This window comes from Halichoerus grypus, chromosome 2 (assembly GCF_964656455.1).
Source record: "Halichoerus grypus chromosome 2, mHalGry1.hap1.1, whole genome shotgun sequence".
Lineage (NCBI taxonomy): Eukaryota > Metazoa > Chordata > Mammalia > Carnivora > Phocidae > Halichoerus > Halichoerus grypus.
The window spans coordinates 64,280,112-64,305,856 of NC_135713.1; the positions used below are offsets into that span (position 1 = coordinate 64,280,112).

Below are 25,745 nucleotides of genomic sequence, written 5' to 3' on the forward strand. Positions count from 1 at the left end.
ATTTATTTCTAAATACATTATCTCCATTTTACAAGTGAAGGACTTGAAGTTCAGAGAAGTTAACTTGTCTGAATTTGCAGTCAGCAAGTGTTATAGTCAGAATTGCTTCATACTTTGTTTTGTAGAGTACCACAGCCTCTGCCAAAATTCTTATGTCCTGGGGGTGCTGGGCTGGCTCAGTTGGTAGAGCATGCAACCAACTCTTTTTTTTTTAAGATTTTATTTATTTATTAGAGAGAGCATGAGCAGGGGGGAGGGGCAGAGGGAGAAGCAGACTCCCTATGAGCAGGGAGCCCAACGCGGGGCTGGATATCATGACCTGAGCTAAAGGCAGACACTTAACTAACTGAGCCACCCAGTCACCCCAGCATGCAACTCTTGATCTTGGGGTTGTGAGTTCAAGCCCCACATTGAGCATAGAGCCTACTTAAAAAAAAAAATTCTTGTGACCTAGACTTCTCTATTGTGGGAGAGGGATAGGGGATATGTGATATTAAGACTGGAAATAGGCATTCTTGGGTGGCTCAGTTGGTTAAGCGTCCAACTCTTGATTTTGAGGTGCCTGGGTGGCTCAGTCATTTAAGCGTCTGCCTTTGGCTCAGGTCATGATCTTGGGGTTCTGGGATCGAGCCCCGCATCAGACTCCCTGCTCAGCAGTGAGTCTGTTTCTCCCTCTCACTTTGTCCCACCACCTGCTTGTACTCACTCACTCTCTCTCTCTCTCTCAAATAAATAAATACTTAGAAAAGACTGGAAAGGCAACATGGTTTTAGGGAAAAGGCATTAGAATAGAAGGTAGATGTTCTAGTCTCTTTGTTGTCTTGAAATCACTTAGGAGTGTCAGAGAGCATCATTGTCCTTTTTTTAAATTAGTATTTTACTTTTTTTTTTAAAGATTTTATTTGAGAGAGAGAGTGCACACACAAGGGGGGGGCAGAGAGAGAGGGAAAAGCAGACTCCCCACTGAGCAGGGAGCCTGATGGGAGGCTTGATCTCAGGACCCTGGGATCATGACCTGAGCCGAAGGCAGACGCTCAACCTACTGAGCCACCCAGGCACCCCTATTTTATTATTATTTTTTAAAGATTTATTAATTTTTTAAAAATTATTTAAATTCAATTAAGGTAACATTGTATTATTAGTTTCAGGGGTAGAATTTAGTGAATCATCAGTTGCATGTAACATCCAGTGCTCATTACATCAAGTGCCCTCCTTAATGCCCATCCCCCACCTACCTTCCCTCCGGCAATCCGGTTTGTTTCCTACAGTTGAGTCTCTTATGGTTTGCCTCCCTCTGTGTTTTCATCTTATTTTGTTTTAAAGATCTATTTATTTGAGAGCAAAAGAGAGGGAGGGAGGGAGAGCATGAGTGGGCGGGGAGGGGCAGAGGAGAGGAAGAGAGAATCTCGAGCAGACTCCCCACTGAGCCCAAAGCAGGGCTCCATCCCACAGCTCATAAGATCATGACCTGAGCTGAAACCAAGAGCCAGATGCTTATCCGACTGAACCCCCCCCCCCCCCCCCCCCGCCAAGGTGCCCCTATGATGTATCTGATTTGAAGAGACCAGGGGCATCTGCTGTTAGTTGAATTATAGTATAAAGGTGTTGAGAGAAAAATTTGCCTGGTGAGAATTTATGAACAGAATCCCTTCATTGAATGGGATAGTATGGTCACAATTGTGCCAAAGTTAAGTGTAGTTACAGGTACTGAAGGCTTGAAACAGACTAATGTTTAAAATTTTTCCTTTTCTGTATCTAATGGAAAGAGCACAGACATAGAACAGAGCACCAACACAGCTCTGTTTGGCATTTGGCCTGCTCACTTCCCATTTTTGAGTCTCAGATTCTATACTTATAATAAGGAGATGGTAATTAATACCTGTCTCATTCAAAGGTTTAAATGAGAACAAGGTTTCTGAGGTTTCAAAGAGAACAAAATATATGAATGTTCATAGCAGTTTCTGGTACTTGGGTATCTAATAAATGCTTCCTTTCTCAAGGTTGGGCTTGGGTCACCTAGCCCCCAACCTTACCATGTGGTCTAAAGTTTACCAGTTTCCACAACCAACCTAGCAGTTCTTCTGTTTTCCAGCGTTCATTGGGCCTGTTCTCTGCTTTTCCTCTGTTCTTTTCCAAGACCTCAGTGATTCCCTTTGGTCTGTTGTCCAGGCTTTCTATTTGATCTATTGTTTCTGGGATCTAGCCAGTAAGCAAGGGTCATTTCTTACTCAGTAACAATGAACTTTTATACAATAATCTGTAGTTTTTTGCCTTAGTTTGCTGCAGTCTAAAATTATAATGCTGCCAGAGATCATTTATCTAACTACTCCTTGCCTAGATTTGCTTACCTTACAGATCCCCTTTCTTCTCAGCAAAAGTTAACAGACTTGAGTTCTGACTCCCTGTGCCAGATAGAGAGGATTAGTGGGAGGAGACTTCAGGTACTCTAGTTCACTCCTCTCTTCTGTGGTTGGTGTGGTGGAGTAGGGTCAGAAGATGCTGGCCTCTGATCCCTGCTTTTTGCTAAAGGGCTCTCAACCCTCTGGTAAGGTTACGCTGAGCCTCTGTTTTCTTGTCTGTAATTATGAGATAAAAACTGTGCTGCCTACCTTACCTGGTTATTTTTGAGATTCAGGTGATACAAAACATGATAAAAAGGCTTTGACAACTAGAATACACACGTGCATTTATTAGGTTGTGTGGCAGTGAGTGAGGTGGGAGTAATGTATACATTTATAGTCGTATTTTACTTCACCATACCATTGTAGAATTGAACATTTCCTTTGTAATTTTGAATTAAGACTGGGAAGTCAATTCTTGTAGAAGAATTGTTGTTGCTAAAATTAGTGCAATTGTTGTTGCACTAAAAATAGCTATCATATATTATTGATGACCTGTACTGCATTAAGAATTATTTTAGAGTACATTTAACATTTGTTTAGTTGATACAACCTCCTACAAATAGGAGGCAGCATTATCCCACTTTTACAGTTAAAGAAGCAAGGTCAGAGAGGTAAAATAACTTCCGAAAATCTCATAGTGGTTAGTGGTAGAGCAGAAATTAATTAAGCCCCATGCATTTCTTGCATTACACAGAGCTTCTCTACACAGAACACATAGCATAAAGTATAGAAAAGTTGAATTACTGAGTTGTACACCTGAAACTAATGTACTAATTGTGTGTCAACTATATTAAAAAAAGAAAAAACAAAACCCAACACACAGCCTTTCTGTTAGGCTGGAATGGAGTATGATTTGGTGTGTATAATTTCACATTTGACTATAAGCAAATGTAATGTATGTAAGGATTAAAATTTCAAAGACTTACTGATTTACAAATGCCCAGAGTAGTGTGGCTATTCATCTTCTTACCTTGCTTCTCCTGTAGTCTTGGACAAGTCATTTGTTCCCTCTGCCCCTCACATTCTTTACTTGGGGAGTATTCTGTCCCTCAGGACATTGATTTTAGTAAGTTACAATGTAAATCTTGTTATTAGATTTAAGCTAGCCAAAAAGAAAAAGAAACGATTTGTAAGCATATTTCGGGTTTGATAATGTTGTTGTGACTTTGTGTCTGCGTATTCCTATCATGTGTTATAGTTTTCTTAATAAAAATGATCCAAGACAAGTCCTTAATAGCAGGGACAATAGCTGCATCTCTAAAGTGATTAACTTGAAAGATAGCAAATCAGCGCTGCCAAAAGGGCAAGATGCTGTGGGAGTAGGTTATTTGAGGAGGGAAGGGTTTGTTCAACCTGGGTCTTGAGGGAAGCATGGGACATATTTAAACAAGGCACAGTGAAGGTGTAGGGCACCCTGAGGCAGGGGGGAATGCAATATGCGGAAATATGTAGTACAAATTACACTCTGGTTAGATTTTAAGGTGTAGCAGAAAGATTATGTAGGAAATAAGGTAGGGTGAACAGATTGGGGTCAGTTGATGGTGGGTCTTGAATTTTATTTGGGTATGTGGTATGTACTTTAGAGTAATAGGCATCAGAGGTTTTTTAGAAGAATAGTAACAGCATTGGAATTGTGCTAAATTGTGTGTGTTTTTTTAAAGATTTGTTTATTTTAGAGAGCGTGCATGTGAGAGTGGGGGGGAGGGGCAGAGGGAAAGCATCTCAAGCAGACTCCCTGCTGATAGATCTCATGACCCTGAGATCATGACCTGAGCCGAAATCAAGAGTTGGATGCTTAACTGACTGAGCCACCCAGGTGCCCCCTAAATTGTTTCTCTTTAAACATTATTTTTAGGCCATTTATTTGGTATTTGAAATGTTTTTTCATAAACATAGTGCTAAATGGAGGTTGAGTACCTATACTTTCATTAATTACCTAACTGAGGAAAAGTAATTGAAATCATGTAACTTTTCAAAGAAGTACAGTGAATAATATTATAGCAACTGCTTTTTGAATTGTTACTATGAGCCAGGCTCTTTACAGCAACTTTAAGAAGTAAGACTCCAGAGAGCATATGCTCTTTAACCATTACACTGTACTCTCTCTCCAAAAAATGTTGTCATACTAATAATTAAGATAAAAAAGAGAACCTTTGAATGTTGTTACTTAGGATAGAGTCAGACTTGAATAGAGGAAGGATAACAGGCTTCTAATGTCAAGGTTTTGAAATAATGCACTAGTCTCCATTCCCCCCTGTTCATGGGGGATATGTTCCAAGACCCCCAGTGATGCCTAAAACTATGGAACCGAACCCTATATATATTTTTAATTTTAATTTTATTATTTATTTATTTATTTATTTATTTTAAAAGATTATTTGACAGAGAGAGACACAGCGAGAGAGGGAACACAAGCAGGGGGGATGGGAGAGGGAGAAGCAGGCTTCTGGCTGAGCAGGGAGCCCGATGTGGGGCTTGATCCCGGGACCCTGGGATCATGACCTGAGCCAAAGGCGGATGCTTAACGACTGAGCCACCCAGGTGCCCCTTAATTTTAATTTTAATTTTAATTTAAGAACCAAACTGTATATTTAAAATGTTTTTCCCTGTACATACATACTTATAGTGAAGTTTAATTTAGAAATTAGGAACATTAAGATATTAACAACAATAATAAATAGAAACTTTATAACAATATACTATAATAAAAGTTATGTGAATGTGATCTTTCTTAACACCTTAGTGTACCCTATTCATCCTTTTTTATTTTTTGAGTATAGTTGATACACAATGTTACATCAGTTTCGGGTATACAACATAGTGATTCAGCAACTCATACACTATGGTTACTATAAGTATAGCTACTGTTTGTCACCCTGCAACTCGATTACAATACCATTGACTATATTCCCTATGTTAGGCTTTTTATTCCTGTGACTTAGTCATTCCATAACTGGAAGCCTGAATCTCCCACTCCCCTTCATCCATTTTGTCCATCCCACCCACTCCCTCCCTTCTGGCACTCATCAGTTGTGTGTGTTTATAGGTCGGATTCTACTTTTTTGTTGTTTATATTTTAGATTCCACGTATAAGTGAAATCATATGATATTTGTCTTTTCTGACTTACTTCACTTAGCATAATACCTTCTAGGTCCATCCATGTTGTTGCATATGGCAAGATCTCAGCCTTTTTTTTTTTTTTTTATGGCTGAGTAATATTCCAGTGTGTGTGTGGGTGGGTGTGTAGATATATATATATATATATATATATTCCATTGTGTGTGTGAAGTTCATCAAAGATGAACTTCTTTATCCGTTCATCTGTCAGTGGTGTATTTATCCTTCTTCCTGTGATGATATGAGCTGATAAAATGCCTACATGATGAGATGAAGGAAGTGATTAATAATAGGTATTGTGATGAAACATTAGGCTACTATTGACCTTCTGGCAATAATGTCAGGAAGAGGATTATCTGCTACTGGCCTGAGGTTGACCAAGGGTAACTGAAACTTTGGAAAGCAAAACTGTGGGTAAGGGGAGACTTGTTATCAGCTAACACCTACAGTGCTTATACATTGCCACTATTGGCACTTTACATATTAATGTGTTTACATATTAGCTTATTTAGTATTTTTTTATTTTTGCGAGAGAGCGCACACGTGTGCAACTGCACAAGTCCACGAGTGTACAAATGGGGGGAGGGGCAGAGGAAGAAGCGGACTCCCTGCTGAGCAGGGAGCCAGATGTGAGATGGAGTCCATCCCGGGATCTTGGAATTATGACCTGAGCCAGAGGCAGACACTTAACCTACCGAGCCATCCAGGCACTCTTATTTAGTGTTTCTTTTTTTTTTTTTTTTAAAGATTTTATTTATTTATTTGACAGAGAGATATAGCGAGAGAGGGAACACAAGCAGGGGGAGTGGGAGAGGAGAAGCAGGCCTCCCGCTGAGCAGGGAGCCCGATGCGGAGCTGGATCCCAGAACCCTGGGATCATGACCTGAGCAGAGGGCAGATGCTTAACGGCTGAGCCACCCAGGTGCCCCTTATTTAGTCTTTCTAATAGCCCTATGAAAGTAGGTACTATTGTTCCCATTTTACACATGATGCAAGTGAGGCACGGAAACAGGGCACTTTCAGATTCTTTCAAAACAATTCAGGGGATGATAATGCTGATTAAAGATTTATTTATTTATTTTAGAGAGCACACGAGTGGGAGGGGCAGAGGGAGAGGGAGAGAGAATCTCAACTAGGCTCTGCGCTGAGCGCGGTGCCCAACACAGGGCTTGATCTCAGGACCCTGAGATCATGACCTGAGCTAAAACCAAGAATCGACACTTAACTGACTGCACCACCCAGGTGCTCCTGAAAATGTGTATCTTTATAAAATTTGTATTCTTTGTATACATGCCTTTTTATAACCTTTTTTACCCACTGTACATGTATGTATAAAATTTCTGTATAGCATTCCAATATATTGATGTTCTGTAATTTGAGCCACGTCCCTGTCTGACATTTAGATTATTTCCATTTCTTGGCTGTTTAAAAAGTAATGAGACTAAGGTACGTTTTTTTTTTTTTTTTAAGATTTTATTTATTTTTTGACAGAAAGAGGGACAGTGAGAGGGGGAACACAAGCAGGGGGAGTGGAAGAGGGAGAGGCAGGCTTCCCGCCGAGCAGGGAGCCTGATGTGGGGCTCGATCCCAGGGCCCTGGCATCATGACCTGAGCTGAAGGCAGACGTTTAACGACTGAGCCACCCAGGTGCCCCGAGACTAAGGTACATTTAAAAGTATTGCTTTTTTAGGGATGTCTGGGTGACTCAGTTGGTTAAGTGTTCGACTCTTGATCTCAGCTCAGGTCTCAATCTCAAGGTTGTAAGTCCAAGCCCTATGTTGGGCTCCATGCTAGGCATGGAGCCTACTTAAAAAAAAAAAAAAGGCGGGGGGGCACCCGGGTGGCTCAGTTGGTTAAGCGACTGCCTTCGGCTCAGGTCATGATCCTGGAGTCCCAGGATCGAGTCCCGCATCGGGCTCCCTGCTCAGCAGGGAGTCTGCTTCTCCCTCTGACCCTCCCCCCTCTCATGCTCTCTCTCTATCTCATTCTCTCTCAAATAAATAAAATCTTTAAAAAAAATAAAAAAATAAAGTATTACTCTAAACTATGCCATGTTCTCTCATTGTGTCTGAAATTTTATTTTATTTTATTTTTTAAAGATTTTATTTATTTGACAGAGAGAGACAGTGAGAGAGGGAACACAAGCAGGGGGAGTGGGAGAGGGAGAAGCAGGCTTCCTGCGGAGCAGGGAGCCCGATGCGGAGCTTGATCCCAGGACTCTGGGATCATGACCTGAGCCAAAGGCAGACGCTTAATGACTGAGCCACCCAGGCGCCCTTGTCTGAGATTTTAGTCAGTGCCCTCCTTGGCTGAAGAAATGGCTATTAGCAAACTAGAAAATATTTTAACAGCTGCAGAAGAACAGCTTCAGTGGCTTTGCTTGTGTGATAGACTTTAAGATTTTCTTTCTTTCTTTCTTTCTTTCTTTCTTTTTTTAAGATTTTATTTATTTATTTTTGTAAGCGAGAGCGTGCATGAGAGTGAGCATGAACAGAGGGGAGGGCAGAGGGAGAAGCTGACTCTCCACTGATCTCCACTGAGCAGGGAGCCGATGTGGGGCTTGATCCCAGGACGCTGGGATCATGACCTGAGCTGAAGGCCAACGCTTAACTGACTGAGCCACCCAGGCAACCCAGACTAAGTTTTTCTTGATTGAGGAATATTTGGACTTCCCAAATGTTGGAAGAATATGAGTTATATTTAAATATTGTGGAAAATTCATTTATATAGGATCCTTTCTAAGAAAATTCTGGTTTATCTTCTGGGAATTAGGCTGGTGCAATGTAAAAGTCATTTTTACGGAATCAGTTTGAATCCTCTCCTGCATTGCTATTTTTGGTACTAGTTTTGTGAACAGAAGCAAATGACTTAATTTCTACATCAGTTTTTTTTCCTCCATACTATGGAGAAAAAAAACTCTTCTAGCCTATCCTTAGAAGCTGCTGTGAGTTTATGAGATTATTAAGTATTAAGTGTTCAGCACAGTGTTTGATTTTTATTGTGCACAATGTAGCTAGCTAAATTACTATACTTAGTACAGTTATTTTATTTAGCAATTCCTCAGTGTGTGATGTGGTTGAAATGCACTTTTACTTCTTTTCAATTCTGACTTGAGGGAAATATTCTTGTGAGATTGGGCTGAAGGGTTTTTTGTTTTTTTGGTCTGTCTTTGAAAGAGGGCTGGGGAACTTAAAATGATTTTGAGTACTTACATATGATTATGAATGTTTAGATTGGAAATAGCTCGGGATGTTTCTAACTTAAAGTAATAAAATAGTAGAAATGGGCTTCCATTTTCACTTGTGCGTAGAAAGGTTGATGTTGGAGCTGAGAGAGGCTTTAGAGAAGAAGGTTTATCTGTGATCCTTCCCAGAATCTCTAGGATTACTCGATAGCTTTACAGAAAACCAAACTTGTTAGTGTATCCAGTGTCTAAATAGACTTACTGCAGTTCATGCCCCCATGCTGAATAAATGTTGGGGAAAGATAATTTCATTGTACTGGAATATTTGTTTTGAATAGCCAGAGTACCCTCTTTCCAAAATCTAGATATTTGGGAGACTAATTGGTAATCTGAAGGTTGCTTAGAGAACTATAGTTTCAAAATTTAATAGTCTGTGACTAAATTCTAATGTGCTGTTGCTGTCCCAAATTTAGTGGTATTACCCATTTCCAAACCAGGGAGTTCTGGGGTAGAGACTGATTGTTGGTCATCTTTGTTTATTTATTTATTTATTTATTTATTTTTTTAAAGATTTTATTTGAGACAGAGAGAATGAGAGAGAGAGAGCACATGAGAGGGGGGAGGGTCAGAGGGAGAAGCAGGCTCCCTGCCGAGCAGGGAGCCCGATGCGGGACTCGATCCAGGGTCTCCAGGATCATGACCTGAGCCGAAGGCAGTCGCTTAACCAACTGAGCCACCCAGGCGCCCCTGATTGTTGGTCATCTTTGAAGTAAAGACTTGGAATATATATAAATATGTCATTTATCTTTTTTTTTTTTTTGGTATCATTTATCTTTTTAAGACAAATGAGGGTTTTGTGGATTAAGGACCCATTAAATTTTGACAGGTGCCTAAGTGGACAAAATAAGGCATCTAATTTTGCTGCTAAGGAAATGGCCCATTGCAGCCTATTTCGGTTCAATTAAAATGTTTTTATTGAACATGTATTTTGTCCCAGGTCATGGAGATACATGAGTGGATGACACCTTGTCTTCCTCAAGTTTAGAGACTGGTGGAATAGATAAATTATAAACTCAATATAATGATAAGCTAAGAGATAGGCATAGGCTATAGTAGAGAGGCACTTGGCTCAGCCAAGAGATAGGAGGTGATGGAAGTAAGCTGTCCTGAGGAGACCTAGGAGAAAGGAATTCCAGGTAGAAAGGAGATGGAAGGATAAAGAGCATGATCTCAGAGGGGAACTGTGGACAGCTTGGTGTAAGTTTTGAGGTATGAAATGGTGAAATAGGAGATTGGAAACAAATATTATCTAGAGACTAGCCTTATTTTACAGGAAGGAGTCAGCTTTTCTTACCTTTACTGTCGTTATTTCTTGGAGTTTGTTTTGAGAAATTTGTTACTACTAATAAATAAATTTATAAATAAAATAATAAAAATAATTTGTTACAAATAATAAATAGATTTGTTACTAATAATCTCCCTTCCCCAAGACGCCTCCACCTCTCACCCCAATCCCACCTTAGCAGCTGTATTATTTTACTTTGTTCATTTGTCTCTTCCAGAGAGACTGAGCTCCCAGAGGCCTTGTTTGTTCCATCTTTACATTCAGTTATATGTCAGTCAGAATATATATTTTTTTCTCTAGTAACGACCAATAGAAATAATCCCTGAGAAACGCCTCTGTGTCTCAGTTGGTTAAGTGTCTGCCTTCGGCTCAGGTCATGATCCCAGGGTCCTGGGATCAAGTCCTGAGTCTGGCTCCTTGTTCAGTGGGGAGCCTGCTTCTTCCTCTGTTTGCTGCTCCCCCTGCTTGTGCTCTCTCTCTCTGAAAAATAAATAAAATCTTAAAAAAAAAAAAAATCCCTGAACGTAGTCTTGCACTCAGAATATTTATAAAATGCTTAAATATAAAGAAAAATACTTTCCTTGAAAATAAGTGTTTACAGGGGCGCCTGGGTGGCTCAGTTGGTTAAGCGACTGCCTTCGGCTCAGGTCATGATCCTGGAGTCCCTGGATCGAGTCCCGCATCGGGCTCCCTGCTCAGCAGGGAGCCTGCTTCTCCCTCTGACCCTCCCCCCTCTCATGTGCTCTCTCTCTCTCATTCTCTCTGTCTCAAATAAATAAATAAAATCTTTAAAAAAAAAAAAAAAAAAAAAGAAAGTGTTTACTGTAGAAAAATAATAAAGATAAGTGAGTCTTCCATAATTTTCATCCTCTAGAAATAATCACTGTTTTACCACTTTCCAAACTTAGTATAATATTTGAATGAGTGAGTGATCCAACATGAATTACTTAAACTAAATTGAATCAACTCAGCAAACATTATCTGGGCATCTATTATGTAACATGCTAGGGAGACAGAGAGTAATCTCTGCTATCAAGTAACCTAAGTTTTTGTAGTATTATTAAACAATATATCCTAAAATGAGGAGTAGTGGGAGAAATTAAATGACTTGTTTGGCCAGTTTTACTTGTTATATCTTTTTAACTGAATTGTGTAAAACAATTATATGATTAAAGAAAGTTTAAAAGGAAAAAAAAAAATCAGAGTTCTGTATCTAACAATGAAAATTTGTATTTATTATACAAATTTTGTTTCCACGGTGGTAGTAACATCTTTGGTTTTTTTTTTAAGATTTTATTTATTAGAGATAGCACAAGCAGAGGGAGGGAGAGGGAGAAGCAGACTCCCCTGCTGAGTGGGGATCTCCGTGCGGGGGCCCATCCCAGGACCCCAGGATCATGACCTGAGCCGAAGGCAGATGCTCAACCGACTGAGCCACTCAGGCACCCCTATTTTTATTTTATTTTTTTAAGATTTTATTTATTTGAGTGAGAGAGTGCGAGCAAGCCAGAGTGCTTGCAGCGGGGAGGAGCATGGGGAGATGGAGAGAGAGAATCCCAAGCTGACTCCATGCCCAGCACAGAGCTCGACAGGGCTTGATCCGTCCACCCTGAGATCATGGCCTGAACTGAAACCAAGAGTTGGTCGCTTAACTGTTTAGTAGACCAGCAAATTGTTCTAAATTTGCTTAGCCATCTTGTAGTTATCTTCGTTTTTGTTATTATAGTTAACAGTGAAGTGAAAATGTGTTTATAGCCCTTAGTCTTTTACCTTCTTTTTGGATTATTTCTTAGGATGTAGTCCCAGGAATGTGAGTATTGCTTCAAAGGGTATTACGATGTTGCTCTCCAGGAGACCATACTAAAATTAAGTAATAGTGGTAAGTGGGACGCCTGGGTGGCTCAGTCATTTAAGCATTCGACTCTTGGTTTCGACTCAGGCCGTGATATCAAGCCCCACGTCAGGCTCTGCATTCAGTGCCAGGCGTGACTGAGATTCTTTCCCTCCCCTCCCCACCTTTGTGTGCTCACGACCTTGCACTTACTCTCTCTAAAATAAATAAATAAAATATTTTGAAAAAAAGATAATAGTGATAAGTTATTTCTAAGAGCTTGGCTGTTTCATTTTTTTTTTTTTTCCTTCTTCTTTTCTTCCCCTCGAGAGAGAATATGAATAGAATTGGGGAGTCTGTTGGTCAAGCAATTCCATTAGAGAGTAAAAAGAATCCTTACCTATTTCTGTGCCTCAGACATTAGGCTCAGATACCTTTCTCTGTCTGTGCTCACTTTGTTGATGATCTTTTATCTGGACCCACGTTTACATCCCTAGCTTGGATCTTTTCTTGGGACTCCTGAATCATATATACAGTGGCTTTTTTTTTTTTTTTAAGATTTATTTATTTTTTAGAGAAAGAGCGTGAGAATACATGAGTGTGGAGAGTGGCAGAGGGAGAGAATCTTCAAGCAGACTCCCTGTTGAGCGAGGAGCCTGATGCGGGGCTCATTCTCAGGACCCATGAGATCATGATCTGAGCTGAAACCGAGAGTCAGATGCTTGACCGACTGAGCCACCCAGTTGCCCCTACAGTGGCTTCTTGGGGCATTTTCCACTAGGTTGTGAAATGGAGTTTTGCACTTGTTCAAAACCAAATTTCAGCTGTTTCTTCCCCAAACCTGCTTCTCCTGTAGTTTTCTCTCTTTTAGTAAGCGGCAACTCCATCTTTCCTGTATTTAAGACCTAAGCTCTCAGACTGATCCTTGTTCTCTCTTTCTGTAACATCCATGTCCAGTCCATTGGCTTTGTCTACTTCTTGCCCCCTTCACCATCCTAGATTGGTTCACATAACTGTTTTATCTCATCTGAATTATTATTGCAATAACCGAAGAAGGTCACTCTGATTCTATCCTGACCCCCTAAGGCTGTTTTCAGTTTGGCCCTCAGAGTGATCCTATTAAAACATCAATTCTTTAAAGACTTGTCTCACTCATAGTAAAAGGGCATAATAAGACCTATGTCATCCTCTCTCTGAATCATTTCTCTGACCTCATTTCTTCCTCTTCTCTCTCTTGCTTACTGTGTTCCAGCCACATGGTTTTTCTTGCTATTCTTTGAAAAATGCCAGCATATGTTCCCTCCTCTTGATCGTTAATGGGGTATTTTATCATTTAGTTCAAAATATTTTCTGATTTTCATTATGATTTGTTCTTTGACCTAAATGATTATTTAAAAGTATACTTGTTAATTTCCAAACAAATATTTTCAGTATATTTTTGTAATTGTTAACTTAAGTACATTATGGACAGGAAATATGTTCCATATAATTCCAGTCCTTTCAGAATGGTTGAGATACATTTCATTTGCTCAGGACATGGTGAATATTTATAAACGGTCCCAATGCTTGAAAAAAGGTATATTTCACAATTAGAGTGAAGTAGTTTACATATATCCATTAAGTCAGTTTTGTTATTCATATATTGAAATTTTTTCTAAACCCTCTGACTTTTTCTTTATGTAAAATACTGAGAGAGCTTTATTTGCACTATGACTGTAATGTTATTTTTTCTTGTAGTTCTGCCAGTTTTTGCTTTCTGTATTTTGAGGCTCTGTTATTAGAGGCATAAAATTTTATTTTATTTTATTTTATTTTTAAATTTTTAAAAGATTTTATTAATTTATTTGACAGAGAGAGACAAAGCGAGAGAAGGAACACAAGTAGAGGGAGTGGGAAAGGGAGAAGCAGGCTTCCTGCCAAGCAGGGAGCCCGATAGAGGGCTTGATCCCAGGACCCTGGGATCATGACCCGAGCTGAAGGCAGACGCTTAACGAATGAGCCACCCAGGTGCCCCTAGAGGCATAAAATTTTAAATATTATCTTTTTGATCAAATGAACAGCAACATTTATTCCACTTTAATTAGCCATATATTTGTGTTTAAATTTGCTGTGTTATTTGCTCTTTGTCTGGTTTATTTTTCTTTTTTCCCCTTTGCTGCCTTTTTTTGGTTTTAAATTATTTTTTTTATTGCTCCTTTTATGCTCCTTCCACCCTAATTCAAGTTTGGAAATTACATATTTGGTTTCTCTTCATCTATAGGTTACCCTAGATACTACAAGCCTCCCTAACTCATCAGTACTTAAAATTCCCATTGCCTTCCTCCCTGACAATACAAAGAATTTAAAACGCTTTATTTCTTAAAAATAAATAAATAAATAAATAAATAAATAAATAAATAAAATGCTTTATTTCTTCCTAATTGTATATAAACCCTAAGAACACTTAAACACTTTAACCCTACTCCACTTATAGAGGAGTTCCAGTTATGGAATGAATAAATCATGGGAATAAAAGGCACAGCATAGATACAGTCAGTGCTACTGTAATAGCTCTTCATGGTGACATATGGTAGCCACACTTGCAGTGAGCATAGCCTAGCAAATAGACTGGTCCAATCACTGTGTTGAAACTAATGTAATATTGTGTGTCAGCCATATTCAAAAAACGCAAAAGAACACTTTAGGGGCGCCTGGGTGGCTCAGTCGTTAAGCGTCTGTCTTCGGCTCAGGTCGTGATCCCAGGGTCCTGGGATCGAGCCCCACATGGGGCTCCCTGCTCAGCTGGAAGCCTGCTTCTCCCTCTCCCACTCCCCCTGCTTGTGTTCCCTCTCTCACTGTCTCTTTAAAAAAGAAAAAGAAATACTGTATATTTTGCGGTTGTTTAGTAGAATGTTTTTCAGATGCCTGTTATGTCTAGTTGGTTTGTAGAGCCTTTTAAGGCTTTTGTGTCTTTATGGATTGTCTAGTTCTCTCCATTACGGCAAGTGGGTTTTGAAATCTCTGTTATTGTTTCTCTTTTTTACATTTATTTCTGTCAGTTATTGCTTCATGAATTTGGGAGTCTGGTTTCATGCATGGTGTTTGTAATTGTTATACCTTCCTCTTAGATTGACGTTTTTATCATTATAAAATTTCGATCTTTTGTCTCTAGTAACATTTTTCCTTTAAGTATATTTTATGTGTTGTTAATGTAGAGGAGAAGCCACCCCACTCTGTTACTGTTTGCATATTACTTCTTTTCCAATATTTTGCTTTCAACTTCTTTTTTTTTTTAATTTTATTATTTATTTATTTGAGAGAAAGAGAGTGAGAGTGCTAGCACCTGCATGAACAGGGGGAGAGGTGGAGGGAGAGGGGGAGAGAATCTCAAGCAGACTCCCCACTGAGCAGGTAGCCGGACTCGGGGCTTGGTCTCAGGACCCTGAGATCATGACCCGAGTCGAAATTCCGAATCAGATGCTCAACTGACTGAGCCACCCAGGGGCCCCCTCTTTCAGCTCCTTTCCTGACTTTGATACAAAGTGTCTTCTTGTAGACATCATATAGTTGAATCATATTTTTTTATCCATTCTGCCAATTTCTGTCTTTGAATTGTAGTTTTAAATACGTATACATTTTATCTAAGTAGTGATAAGGTAGGATTGCTGTCTGCCATTTTACTATTTTTTATGTTTCTATTCCTCTGATCCCATTACTACCTTCTTTTATATTAAATAGATATTTCCTAGTGTAATATTTTAATTTCCTTGTTATCTGTATGATAGCATCCCTCCCCAACCCCAAATACACACAGAGTATTTTCTTAATGGTTGCTCTGGTTAAATAGTCAAGATTGCAACTAAAATCTTAATTTATTACGATGTGGTTTGTATTAATATCAAGTTAATTTTAATAGTAGTAATAAAACTTTGCTCCTTTATTGGTCTTTCTCATCTCTTGTCATTTTATTGTCATACAGACAGATTTTTATATATAATGTGTGCCCATCCACACACTTATAATTCTTGTTTTACACAGTTGTCTTTTAAGTCAGATGTGAGAAAAGTGTTGTAAACAAAAATACATTTTACTGTATTTTGTATTTACCTCTTTTGTTACCTTTACCATGTTCTTTATTCATGTAGATTTGAGCTATGTCCATTGTCCTTTAGCTAAAGCCGAAGAACTCTCTATAATATTTCTTGTAGGGCAGATTGGCAAAGGACTGCCCTTGAAATTAATTTGAAATACATGCTTAAATTTTTTTTTTTTTTAATAATAAAGCGTAGCATATTAATCAGTTTGACTAATAGGATCAAGATAGACAATAGTTATTGAACATATACTCTTTGCCAGGTACTGGGCTAAGTGTTAGGCATGGAGGTAGTATGGGAAGTCTCTTTTTTCTGTTTTGGTGATTATAGTCTCTGAGGTCCTACTGTGGGCTTGGTGCTGTGTAGACTTTTAGAGAGGCTTTGAAATTATCAAATGATAATGAAATCATTAGTGCTTTTGTAAAATGCTTTTGTAAACAGGAACGTAAGATTATCTGTATTTTTATTTTTTTTCACTCAATATATTATTATTTTTTTATTTTTTAAAGATTTTATGTATTTGAGAGAGAGAGAGAGAGAGCATGAGCAGGGGGGAGGGGCAGAGGGAGAAGCAGACTCCCCATGGAGCAAGGAGCCCGATGCAGGGCTCTATCCCAGGACCCTGAGATCATGATCCGAGCCAAAGGCAGATAGATGCTTAACTGACTGAGCCACCTAGGCGCCCCCGCTCAATATATTATTAAAGGAACATCAATATGAGTTTTCTGTAATCTCTTACCTTTGGTGTCCTATTTGTAAAATAGTGGAAATACCTGTTTTGTTTTGTTTTGTTTTGTTTTTAATTTATTTATTTGACAGAGAGCACAAGTAGGCAGAGCGGCAGGCAGAGGGAAAGGGAGAAGCAGGCTCTCTGCTGAGCAGGGAGCCCGATGCGGGGCTCGATCCCAGGACCCTGGGATCATGACCTGAGCCAAAGGCAGCCGCCCAACCGACTGAGCCACCCAGGCGCCCCTGGAAATACCTGTTTTTATCGTCAAAATAAGGGAGTCACTTTTGACTGGGTAGAAAAAGGTGAAATTCCAAAGTAAAATTCAGATAGCTCTGTACATTTTAGTTCTTAGTATAACCTTTAAAACTTGGTATGTTAAATCAAGTTATTAAAAATATGCTTGAGGAACCTGGGTGGCTCAGTTGGTTAAGCATCCAACTCTTGATTTCGGCTCAGATCATAATCTCAGAGTCTTGATATGGAGCCCTGAGTTGGGCTAAGCACTGGGCATGGAGCCTGCTTAAGATTCTCTCTCTCCCTCTCCATCTGCTACCCCCACTTACCCCCCTCTTGCACACATTGTATGCTTTCCTCTCTCTCTCTCTCTCTCTCTCTCTCTCGCGGAGAAAAAGAACGAAAACAAGAACTGAGTCCTAGAGTTGGCAGTAAGTTCTGTGATAACATCCCTAGATCTTTACCTCAAGTTCTGTATCACTGTATATTCTTTAAAAAGTTGTTTTAGGGGCGCCTGGGTGCCTCAGTCAGTTAAGTGGCTGCTTTTGGCTCGGGTCGTGATCTCAGGGTCCTGGGATTGAGCCCCGTGTCGGACTCCTTGCTCGGGGGGCGGGGCGGGGGGAGCCTGCTTCTCCCTCTCCCTCTGCCTGCCTCTCTGCCTACTTGTGCTCTCTCTCTGTGAAAAAAATAAATAAAATCTTAAAAAAAAAAAAAAACTTATAAAAAGTTGTTTTAGAAGATAGTTTGTCGTACCTTTAGACATCCATGTATTGTACACTTAAAGTTTGTTAAGAGGGTAGATCTGTTATATATTCTTACCAGAATAAAATTAAAAAGAAAAAAAAACGATACTGTTGTTCTATGAGTTAGCTGACTTTAAATACTCAACTCTTAAATTTTGGATATGCATGTGAAGATATTGGTGTCCAAGGATATCTGTGGTAACGTTCAGTTAACATTAAAATAGCAATTTAAGTTTTATCCCATACAGCCCAGGAACATACCTGGACCACCTGAGCTTATTTTATCTTAGAAATGCAGTCTGGTTTATACCTTTGATTAAAATTTCATTAGTGGAAGTCCTTAAAGATATTATATTACCTAAGGTGTCTTCTAACCATAACTTTTGGCTAAAGAGCCACTTCTTGATTGTTATTGAAGTAGAAGTATCAGTCCTTTAAAAATAGTAGTGACAAGCTTATACAGGAAAGTTTACTGTTGAAATGATAAGTTACTATCAATAAAAGAATGGAAATAGAGATTTTGAACCTAATTGGTTTTTAGATTTGCTTTAAACACTTTGAAAACAAATCCTGGCTATATTTATTCAGTTAAAATTGAAGGAAAAAATGTTATATTAAAAAAAACATGGTCTTTAAAATTAATCAGGTTTATAAGATTTTATTTATTTATTTTACAGAGAAAGAGAGAGACAGTGAGAGAGGGAATACAGGCTGGGGGAGTGGGAGAAGCAGGCTTCCCGCTGAGCAGGGAGCCCAACGTGGGGCTTGATCCCAGGATCCTGGGACCATGATCCAAGCGGAAGGCAGACGCTAAACGACTGAGCACCCAGGTGCCTCAGAATTAATCAGGCTTAAATCTTAGTCTTTCTTACTGTGATTTAACCTTTTTGATCCTCAGTTTATCTGCAAATTGGAGATAATGCCATTTCATAATGTGAAGATTAAGCAAGATAATCTATGTATATTGGTTTTCTAAGGCTGCCATAATAAAATGCCCAAAGTGGGTAGCTTAAACAACAGAGATTTAATAGTATCACGGTTTTGCGGACTAGAAATGCAATGTCAAGTTGTTTTTTTCTGAGGGCTTGTGAGAATATGTTCCATACCTCTCCTAATGTATAGTTGCCTCAGGAGTTCCTTGGTTTTTAGGTGTTTTCCTTGTGTCTTCATCATCTTCCTTGTATGCATGTCTGTCTCTCTGCTTCCAGATTTTTCCTTTTTATAAGGACACATTTATTTTGGATTAGGAACCCACCCTAATTGATTTCATCTTGATTATTTCAAAGACCCTATTTCCAAATGAGGTCTCATTTACAGATATTGTGGGGCATACTTTTGGGTGAGCACAGTTCAGCTCAATAGTTACATAAAAAGGCTTAGCACCAGTATATTTCTTCCAGCTGGACATATAGAGATATTAGGAAGAACCATTCTGAAATATGCGTATCCTGCCAATCTAAGCTCAGATGGCATTTCTTCACTTGAGTCTTCCCTGATACTCTTCAAGTGTCTTGGGATCAGGAATTCATCATTGTGTCTCTTATTGAGCTTTCTATTGTGATTGTTTAGTGAGTTTGTATGTAGCTGAATTATGGGTTTAACAATTTGGTGTATTTGGGTGTCTTTCTTTCCAAGGTGAAGTTTTTAAGCTCTTCTGAAGAGAAGAGTCATATTTAAAAAGAATTTATTTTCCTTATTCTTACTTTCTTTACTTCGTAATTGAAGGCCTCTCTTTGGTCTGGAATTCTTGCCTGTGTCTAATTTTTTATGTGTTAAAGTCAGTTGGATTTGGTTATTGTTGTCCATTAATAATAGTATTAACAATATGTATTTGTATAGACATTATTTTCCAATGGGTTTGCATATAGTGTAGTATTTGGTCAACATGGTAAATCAGTCAAGACAACGTGGAGAGGGTACCTGCCTGGCTCAGTCCGTAGAGCACGGGACTCTTGATCTTGGGGTTGTGAGTTTGAGCCCCATGTTGGGTGTAGAGATGACATTTAAAAATCTTAAAAAAAAAACATGGAGATAATAAATGTTTCAGGTTTGTGAAAATCTTTATCCATGATACCATTAATTTAATGAAGCTATTTTTTATTCATGTTTCTCATTGACTGTTATATATATATATTTTTTGTTTGTTTTTTGTTTTGTTATTTATTTATTTATTTATTTATTTTTTTTTTAAAGATTTATTTATTTGAGAGAGAGAGAATGAGAGACAGCACGAGCGGGAAGAGGGTCAGAGGGAGAAGCAGACCCCCCGCCGAGCAGGGAGCCCGATGTGGGACTTGATCCCGGGACTCCAGGATCATGACCTGAGCTGAAGGCAGTCGCTTAACCAACTGAGCCACCCAGGCGCCCTGTTTTTTGTTTTGTTTTTTAGAGATTTTATTTGTCAGAGAAAGCACGAGAGCACAAGGGGGAGCAGCAGGCAGAGGGAGAAGCAGGCTACCCACTGAGCAAGGAGCCTGATGCAGGAGTTGATCCCAGGACCCCGGGATCATGACCTGAGCTGAAGGCATATGCTTAACTGACTGAGCCACCCAGGCGTTCATATATATATATATTTTTTTTTTTTTTAAGATTTTTTTTATTTATTTGTTGGAGTAATATGAGGGGAAGACTGAACCAGTATCATGTCATAGATTGATTATGGCTTAATTTGTCATAAAGAATTTAGCAATCATGGGTTTTTGTTTTTTTTTTTTTTAAGGATTTCATTCATTTATTTGACAGAGAGACACAGCGAGAGATTTCATTCATTTATTTGACAGAGAGACACAAGCAAGGGGAGTGGGAGAGGGAGAAGCAGGCTCCCCGCTGAGCAGGGAGCCCAATGCGGGGCTCGATCCCAGGACCCTGGGATCATGACCTGAGCTGAAGGCAGACGCTCAACGACTGAGCCACCCAGGTGCCCCCAATCATGGGATTTTATTGTTACTGGATTAGGCAGTGGTTGAGAGTTTGCCCAGATTCGAATTATGGCTCTGCCAACTTATTAAATACTGTATGACCTTAGACACACAGTAAAATAAGTAATAATACAGTATCTACCTTAAGAGGATTAAAAAAGGAACAGCATCTAGCACATAGCAAACATCAAGTAAATGTTAGTTAATATGTTTAGAATAATTTAGGACTTGAATAAATAAGCCAATACCAATGATTGCCAAATAAATTAAATGATCATAAATTGTATCAGAAATTTATGGGAACCTACTCAAATTGTAGTTTTCAGTACAGGCAAATAAAAAATTTGTTTTCAGGCGTCTGGGTGGCCCAGTTGGTTAAGTGTCTGCCTTTGGCTCATGATCCCAGAGTCCTGGGATCGAGTCCCACATCGGGCTCCTTGCTCAGTGGGGAGTCTGCTTCTCCTTCTGCCTGCAGCTCCCCTTGCTTGTGCTCTCTCTCTCTGACAAATAAATAAAAATCTTTAAAAAAAAATTGTTTTCCTGTCCTGTCTTTGTATCTTGGTTTTTTAATTTTTTATTTTTTTTATTTTTATTTTTTTTAAAGATTTTATTTATTTATTTGACAGAGAGAGACACAGCGAGAGAGGGAACACAAGCAGGGGGAGTGGGAGAAGGAGAAGCAGGCTTCCCGCGGAGCAGAGAGCCCAATGTGGGGCTCGATCCCAGGACGCTGGGATCATGACCTGAGCCGAAGGCAGACGCTTAACGACTGAGCCACCCAGGCGCCCCTGTATCTTGGTTTTTTTAAAGTTTCAAAGCCAACTAACTAGTTTTGAAGTCCTATTTTTTTGCTGATGACTTACAAACTGGTAACAGGCAAAAATAGTCTTTTTTTTTCCTTTAAAAGAATAAAATGTAGGGTGCCTGGGTGGCTCAGACAGTTAAGTGTCTGCCTTCAGCCCAGGTCATGATCCCGGGGTCCTGGGATCGAGTCCCACATCGGGCTCCCTGCTTGGCGGGGAGCCTGCTTCTCCCTCTGCCTGCTGCTCCCTCTGCTTGTACTCTCTCTCTCTCTAATAAAAAATAAAAAATCTTCAAAAAAAAAAAAATAAAATGTAGTTTCTGTCTCATTTCCTAGTAACTCTATATTTGTAGAACTAATCACAATATTTTCAATTCATAGGCATTCTATGATTCATAGGCATTCTATAAAATTGAATTTCTGTCTGAAAACAGAGTCTTAAAGTTGAATGGGTAACTTAGAAATCATTGAGTTGAGCCCAATCCTTTGATATCCCTGCAGTGGGGCAATATTCATCATTCATTTGAATGATTTCAGTCAGTTCATCTAGCATATACTTTATTGAATGCTTAATCCGTTTTAGGTATTAACAAGGGAAGATTGAGTCTGAAGGAGGATCACCAAGCCTTTTTCAATACATAGCGCTTAGAGAAAACCATAGTTATTTGTATGTCTCCTTCAAGTAAATAAGTAAATGGAAGAGGTTGATCTTTGTCCAAGTACCCTGGGTGCTTCTTTTGGCTACTACCCAGGAACATCTCAGTACACTTGCAACTCCTTTGTGTGGTGTATACCATGTGGGAAGCTCAGTCCTACTAAATACAGAGCTGTGTTCATTTTAAGGCAGGAGGTCTGCTTATCGTGTGTTAAAGGCATGGCCATGGATTTAGAGTGGAGATGGAGGATGTTGTATTGCAGATCAATTAGGGATATTGGTTTTGGGGAAAAGATGCAGCCGAAGTCTCTGCATTAGACAATTCCAAGGAGCTTGATTCGTATTGAATTTACTCTGCATGAATGGTGTTCCTTGGAGTTGTGCAGTATACTGTTCTGTAGGTCCTGGAAAAAGTCCAAGTCAGTTGCATTGACATTACTAGGGTCTAGCCTGTAGCTTTCAGGATTATTTCATTAGAGCTATTATTGTTTATATTAATAGGAATGTCTATGTTTATTTGAGAAGGATGTAGAATATCACCTGTAGAAGGCTCCACAGTCTCCCTGCACCCAACCCCCATTTTATTGAGATATAATTGACACATTGTATTGGGAACATAGATTCTTGACTTTGTTCATAAATTCTTTTTTTAATCCACCCCCTCCCCCCACTGCCATGTTGTGTTGTAATCCAAGGACTAGGGCAAAAATATCTTTTCCTAGGGAAGATTGTTTCCTTTTTCAGTTTTTAGCTTTTTTATTAATGAAAATATTTTCTCCATGAACATAGGTAGATTGCTTATATAAAACAAATACAAATTTAGAGCTACTACTTTATAAAGGGCTATGTTATAAACATTAAGACAAAATGATTTAATTGTACTTGCTTTGTAATTGTTAAGTGGAATGTTTTTATCTAGATTTCTGTAGAATTCTGCTTTCTCAGAAGGCTAATAAGAAAACGGTACACGGTTTCAAAAGGTTTTGATTCTTATTGATGCTCCATGTTTTGTCTGTCTAAAGTGTCAACCCAAGAAAAAGTCTACGCCACTGAAGTATGAAGTTGGAGATCTCATCTGGGCAAAATTCAAGAGACGCCCATGGTGGCCCTGCAGGATTTGTTCTGATCCGTTGATTAACACACATTCAAAAATGAAAGGTAATACTAGTAGTTGATTATACATGGTAAATAACTTGTAGTTGCCTTTAGTGTAACCTAATTTTTGTTGCCTTAAGTAGTAATACATTTTTACCTTTGAGCATTTGGTGAATAAATTATTAATGTATTTTACCATTTTGAATTTTTTTAAAAGTTTTATTTTATGATTTATGATTTTATTTTATGATTCTCAGTTATTCTATTTATAGATGCCAGGAAAATGTTAGATTTATTACCTAAAGTTTACATTCTCTAGAATCACTTTTCAGTATATTTAGGTTTTCCTACTTCAGTCTTCAGGTTTGTATCATTGCTGTTAAGTTTTAAAGCTGAAATAATTATAAAGAATCCTTTGAATTTTGAACTGTAAAATCTTGATTTAGTGCATTCCCTTTAATAACTGTAGTTTGTTTCTTACTTGGTTCTATTTGAATCTCAGGTATCCTTAAAATGCTGTAAGCTAGGGACTAAAACTTGATCTTGAGCTGCCTTTTTTCGTTAAGATGTTTTGTGATTTAATATGTGTATTTTAGTTTTTGACTCGGTCATATATTCATAATATTCCAAAAATCAACTCCCTCCTTTTCTCTGATATGCCCCATTCTTTACCCTTCTTTTCAAAGAGTAAACAGTTGTTTTTAATGTTTGTTTCTAAAGTATTTTTATGTAAATTCAAGTATATATTCTCATCTTTTTAACACAAAAGTAGCGTATTTTTTGTATGTTCTACATTTGCTTTTTTCACTTAGAGGTTTTTCCATGTTAGTGTTTTAAAGACTTTCTCTCTTTTTTATTACAGCGGCATAGTTTTCCACTTTTTGATTATGTTATATTTTATATAAACATTTTCCTGTTGATGGGTGTTTAGGTTGTTTTTGATTTTGTGTTGTGAAGTCTCTATATACATATTTACATACATATGTATATAACAAATGTATTTCTGTGTACACAACAGTGGTGTAAAGAATAACTTTCACATATACGTGTATCAAAAGTGGGATTGCTAGATTTGATTTCATATTTCAAATATTGAATATTGAGGTACCTGTCTGGTCTGTTTCTCATGAGTCAAGAATGTGATCACACCAAAGAGCAAGTGCCATTGCTGACTGGAAAATACCATGTTTTGTTTTCAGGCTATAAAAAGGTTAAAACTCTTAAATTCAAGTGAGCTTCCCAGAAAGGGTGAATTTATATAGCTTCCTACTGAAGAAATGACAAAACATGGTAAAATGGATCTATTTAACCTTACAGCTAGTTATTTCATAATACTTTTTCCATTTTCTTTTTAGCATTTTTCACTTTTGTTTTCATTTTCCTAGTTTATGGCAAGCTATAGTCAGCCAAGTTCTGGAAAGCCTAATTAATACCTCTTAGTAGTTAACTCTCCATTTTTCTTTGAATGTGCTCCTTTTCCTCCTTATCTCCTTCATAGCACATAACCTGGTGGAATTACTGATCTTGCAATTACTGGTCTTGCCATTGACATGTGCCAATAGTAGGAAATTTCAGATAGACTGCTGTCAAAGTAATCCTGCTCCCCATCACGCTGAAACTATGACCAGTATTAATGTTTGACTCTTTCTGTGGCATTGTAATTTTCCCCTCCAGCTTTTTATTTTGAAAGTTTCAAACCTATAGACAAATTGAAGAGTAACACAATGAATGTATCTGAATACATTTTTATTCTCTTCGTACACTTGTTTGATAGTTTGGCTGGTATAAAACACTAGCCTGGAAGTCATTTTTGCTCAATTTTAAAGGCATTGCTCCATCTTCTACTTCCAGAGTTGCTGTTAAATCAAATTATTTTGATTCTGGTAGTTTTTCTGTGACTTTTGTCCCTCTGATAGCTTGCAGACTCTTCTGTTTGTTCCCGTAGTTCACAAGGCTGTACCTTGCTGTGAGTCATCCATTGTGGTAGGTACTTGGTGGACCCTTTTGATATACAAATTTAGTTTCTTTCTAGGACATTTTCTTGAATTATTTCATTGATTATTTTCTTCCCTTTGTTTATTCTCTCCTGTAACTCTTACTCAGATATTGACTTTCCTGCACTGGACATCATAATTTTTTCTTTTTTGGGGGGGGTGGGTACAGTTTTGTTTTGCTACTTGATAGTGAGTTCCTCAACTTCTGTCTTCAAACCCTTTTTTGAGTTTTACATTTCTGCTCTTATGTTCTTAATTTTTAAGGATTCCTTCTTTGTTCCTTTCATCTTATTTCATGAGTGCAATATCTTTTTCATTTCTGAAGCTATTTATGATAGTTTCTGTGAAATTTTCTTCTCTGTACATATTATGTTTCAAGTTCTTTTTTTTTTTTTTTTCCTTTACTCTTTGTACCTTTCTTTTCTATTTTTTATGTTTGAGGCTTTCCTCAGATCTCTGTTCTGGATTAAAGAGCATATGGATACTTCTGAATGTGTGGAGCTTTTCAGCCTTTTAATTTTCTTGTAGGGTGATTCCCTTCCCCCTCCCAATCCCTTGTCAGTAGTATCTTCTCCATTTCTTTCTTGGCTTGGTGAGATTCCTCAGAGAAGAGTCTAGTCT

General features: G+C 38.4%; 1 protein-coding gene across 6 annotated transcripts in view; it reads left to right on the top strand.

Annotated features, from left to right (window-relative positions):
- NSD1 (nuclear receptor binding SET domain protein 1) overlaps nucleotides 1–25,745 on the top strand; it is a 147,759-nt gene that overhangs the window by 41,484 nt on the left and 80,530 nt on the right. For all 6 annotated transcript variants that reach the window (XM_036084858.2, XM_036084863.2, XM_036084856.2 and 3 more), the window contains one exon: nucleotides 23,058–23,193. In XM_036084858.2, coding sequence (XP_035940751.1) covers nucleotides 23,058–23,193 — 136 coding nt within the window. The remainder of the gene's footprint in view (nucleotides 1–23,057; nucleotides 23,194–25,745) is intronic.